The sequence below is a fragment of the Zingiber officinale genome, chromosome 4A (assembly GCF_018446385.1).
Source record: "Zingiber officinale cultivar Zhangliang chromosome 4A, Zo_v1.1, whole genome shotgun sequence".
Classification (NCBI taxonomy): domain Eukaryota; kingdom Viridiplantae; phylum Streptophyta; class Magnoliopsida; order Zingiberales; family Zingiberaceae; genus Zingiber; species Zingiber officinale.
In genome coordinates this window covers 102614876-102619287 of record NC_055992.1, presented here as the reverse complement: position 1 = coordinate 102619287, position 4412 = coordinate 102614876, and the positions used below count along the sequence as shown (strand labels likewise).

At 38.8% G+C, this 4412-nt stretch overlaps 1 protein-coding gene across 1 annotated transcript; it reads right to left on the bottom strand.

Annotated features, from left to right (window-relative positions):
* Positions 1–252: 252 nt before the first annotated feature.
* On the bottom strand, positions 253–2342 carry LOC121972563. The gene is made up of 4 exons (XM_042524216.1): positions 2274–2342; positions 1750–1989; positions 715–1692; positions 253–660 (listed from the first exon to the last, which is right to left on the bottom strand). Exons 1-4 carry the CDS (start codon positions 2340–2342, stop codon positions 253–255), a joined length of 1695 nt encoding a protein of 564 aa, XP_042380150.1.
* Between the last annotated feature and the right edge of the window lie 2070 nt (positions 2343–4412).

Here is a 4412-nt window from a genome sequence, read left to right as displayed (position 1 = left end):
TAATTACAAACCTCACGGATAAAGGGATGTAGAGGGAAGCACAGAATGGCCACAAATTAGCATATATCATTTAGCGGGTGGTATAGTTAGATCAGGCAATTCTTTGATCATTGACTTTACCTTTCGTACTAAGGCCCAATCTTATGAATTCATTCGTTTCTCTCCATTTGGGCTTGTCTTGGAATATAGAGGACCCAAGGTTTTTCCCAAATTAGGAATATAAGACCGAGCATAGTTAAGAAGACCCAGCCATCAATGAAACCCTTTAGTTGTTTGTAGCTCCTGATCACTAAAATCAACTATCTTTGTAATGATGTGAGTCTGCAGTTTAATCTTTGATTCTCCTATTGTTGCACCCAGAAATTCTATAGTTGGGCTTCCAAGCTTCATTTTTGTTGGACTTAATATTAACCCATTCTTTTTGCAGATGTCTAGCAGAATTTTTAAGTGACCTCGATGCTCCTGTTCTGATTCAGAGAAGACTAAAATATCATCAATATATACTGCAATGAAATCTTCCGTACCTTTGAAGCAGTTATCCATCTTCCTTTGAAAAACAACCGGAGCATTCTTTAATCCGAATGGCATTACTAGCCACTCATAAAGCCCATCTGGAACCCAAAATGCAGTCCAAGGAACAGACTCGGGATGCATTGATACCTAATGAAACTCACTCTTAAGATCAAACTTTGAATAGATCTTACTTCGACCTACCTTATTGATAATAGTGTTGATGCCAGGGAGGCTGTATTGATCCTTGTGGGTGTTGTCATTAAGGCATTTATAATTGAAGACCATGTGCTCCTTCCCTTTTATTTCTTTTCCAGTTACGGGATCAACTGTAGTACCTGAATGAACAATGATTGCAATGGTTCTATGCCGGCTTGTGCTTGGTTGAATCACCTTTAGCTTTAGCAAAGCCTTGATGTGGGTACTGAATGATTTTTGCATTTGGGGAGTAACATGCTTCAGGGGTCTATCTTCAATAACCAAATCTGGATTTTTGATCTCCAATCTGCAAGTGATTTTGTTCTTTGCCCAGTGTTTAGTGGGATCATCCCTAATGTATCCTGTGTCAGTTAATTCTTTGATGAGGTCTTGTAATAGAGTACCTGAACGCCATGTACATATTTGCTCTTGAATTTGGTGATATTCTTCTTCCTCAAGCTCCAATTCTTCAAGAGGGAATGTTGTGGCAATAGTTTGCTGAGTTTTAATAGTAGTTATGTTCTTGTAAAAAGTTACCTCATCTCCTTCTATTCGGATGCCCCCATATAACGATCGGATGAAATTACATCCAATTATCATAGTGATGTTGCCTCCAATTGTTAAGGGAAAGGCATACGTATAAGGTATCCAGAATGTATGTTCCCCAATCCTCATGCTGCCATACTTCAACTTCTTATTAGCAGTTGTCTTTGAATTTATACCACTGAAATTCACAATAAAAGTATTATCTTCTATAGCTTCGGATGTTATAGATGCTTGGTCTATGCAACATGTGGTCACCCCAGTATCCAGTATTGCATTTACTTTGAAGCTTTTTACTCCGGGTATGCTCAGTTCTACTATTAGATTGAAGAGACCATTTGTTTTTCTCTTGGAGGTGATTACCTCTGAAGTAGAGAGCTCCTTTTCCCGTCCTTCAGTTACAAACATATAGGCTTCCTCATTTCCTTGAATTTCTTCATCCTACATTTTAGATATTTGCTTCTTAAGGTCAGAATTTTCTAATTCAAGGAGATCTACCTTCAATCGAAGCTCTTCGTTTTCTGTGTCAGCTTCAAGTTTGTCTGCAGAAGCATTTCTTATCAATTCTTCTTCCCTTCTTTGAAATTCCTTTTTTAGTTGTTCCATCTGAAGAATGGAAAGAGCCTTTGCAGCCTCGACTTCCTGCTTGAGTCTTGCCATCTCTGTTTCAGCCCAATTAATATATGCCTGTTGTTCTTGAACAAGACTACTAGGATTGTATGGAATAGGTGCTTTTTGCTGAATTGGAATTGCAGTATTAAAATAATGCTTTGAACACATACCACATGACATTATTTTGCATGTTGCACAATGCATCCTGTGCTTTTGCATCGTCATTCTTTTACAACAGTAGCATCTTTCATAAGGGTATGGAATTTCATCATTGATCATCCATATATGAATGCAGTCATGCTGAGTTTTGGTAACTCGCACCATAGGTTGTCATCCACTTTCTTTTCCAATCATATAACAATTTTCTCTTCCAAAAATACAAATAAGGATTCATTAAGGTTCATGAGTACCTGATGATCCTCTCCTTCGGATATGCTATAGATGGCATCAGAAGTTTCGTCCCCTTCCTGGACAGACATTATCTCATAATCTTCCGAAAGCTCCAAGCCTTCAAACATAGCTACCCTTTTTGTGTTTCTGTATTCCTTAGGGCAGTCTCTTGCAAAATGACCTTCTTCTCCACATAAGAAGCACTTATATATCTTGTTCCTCAAAAGATGTTTCTTCTTTTCAATTCTAGCATGAGAGTTATGGGGCTTTCCTTTATAGGTAGTAGATCTTCTTACACCGAACTTTCCTTTCTTTTGATAGTATTCTGGTATTGGTATCTGGTCACAGAATGATAGGTCTTTTAATGACCTATTGAAGGCTGCTTTCTTGCATTCTTCTTCTAGATATTTATATGCGAAGAGAACCCTTGGGTGAACTCCTATCGTATTCCCCTGGTATTTCTCTTCAAATGCAGCTTTGATTCTTCTACCAAGATCTCCTGGTAATTTAAGCCAGAATTTTCAGATAGCTCTGATCCTGTAAATAAACACCCAGTTTTTGCTGCTAAATTCATATAATCATTCATAAATAGAAGAATGTCTTTAATGTTAGAGCAGGATATCCTTTCAAGATCCCTGTAAGCATTATCTTGCATATCTGTGGAACCTTGAAAAGGGTCTTCTAGGATAAATACCCTGCGCATTTGAGATAGGATATTCTGGGTACCATTTCTTCCTTCAGCTGAGTTGACCAATTCCTGATATTCTTCTGGGTAGGTCATCCGCCATTGAATCCATGTTAGTCTTTCTGCTTCACCCAAAAGGTTTTCAATAAAGTCCGCTTTGTCTTGGTTATCTGTAAAATTCTGCAATGCAACCACATTTTTAGTAATTCCTTCCCATCTTAAAAACACATCTTCTATTTTACCAAGTTGTGTTGGCAAGGTTAGGATGGCGCCGGCTTGCTGGTGTGCTGATGGTAGATTCCACCATTCAGATGTATCCTGGCTTTTGAAGTGTTTTCCTCTCCCAGGTTCAATTGGGGGAACAATGCTAACAGGTTTTGATTTTGCCCTGTTTGTTGGGGGATATCCCACTGGATTCATTGTAGTATCCACCGGAGGTCGGTACTGTGAGACAGCCTCAGTTGAGTAGATTTGTTCAGATAAGGCTTTAAGCTGTGGGTAGTCATTGACCCATGCTTCATCTTCAGCTTCTTCTGTTATTCCTGCAATAATATGTAGTGGGTAATCATTGATCCATTCTCCTTCTTCCCCACCACCTTTCGCAAAAGGATTAGTGAATTCCTCATTATGAACATCTTGCAGGGCTAAATATTGTAGGTAATCAATATAATCATCATCAGTATCACTAGTTATAACCATGCAAAAATGGTTAGATGAGGATGATGAAGGAATATTATCAAGCTGTTGCTGCAATTCATTACGATAATCCCGGGATCGCCTAAGAATACGCTTTGTCTATGAGATAGCTATTTCCATAGGGTCATCCTCTGATGTCATAGCTCGTCGTTGCAGCCATTCATATTCCTGATGAAATTGTTGATATTCTTCGAATATTTCATCAGTTGTTTGCTTCTTCTTTTGTGGCATAGGCGTATATTCAATATATTCTCGATCATCAATATAGCCTGGTGTTGGAGTCACATAGAACTCATATGGCTCTGCTGTTTCGGTACCATCATGGCAATAGGCACATCCTGGACATTCAGGATGAGCTTGTTCTTGCATGAATACTTTTGGGAGGGGAGCTTCAGAGGGGTAGGCTAATTTTGTGGTTGACCCAAAGCCTTGCACTCCTCTTGCTGTAATTTCTAGGCAGGGTACTTCCTGCACCTCTGGTGTCGCTATTCTTTCCAGAATAAGTTGAGCAATACATTCATGTTTCTGAAGATATACATACTTATTAGTAATGTTATAAGCAATAATTTTTACCTCTCCTCGGTACTCTTCATCAACAACTCCTCCCATAATGATAAGTCCTCGTAGGGCTGCACTGGACCTTGGTGCTATCCTGGCATAAGTTCCTTTTGGAATTTGAATGCAGATAGTTAAGAGACTTTTGTCCTTTTTGGGGACAAATTGTTCTCTATTAATGGCTAAATCATACCCGGCAAATCCTTCTATTTTCCTCTTTGGT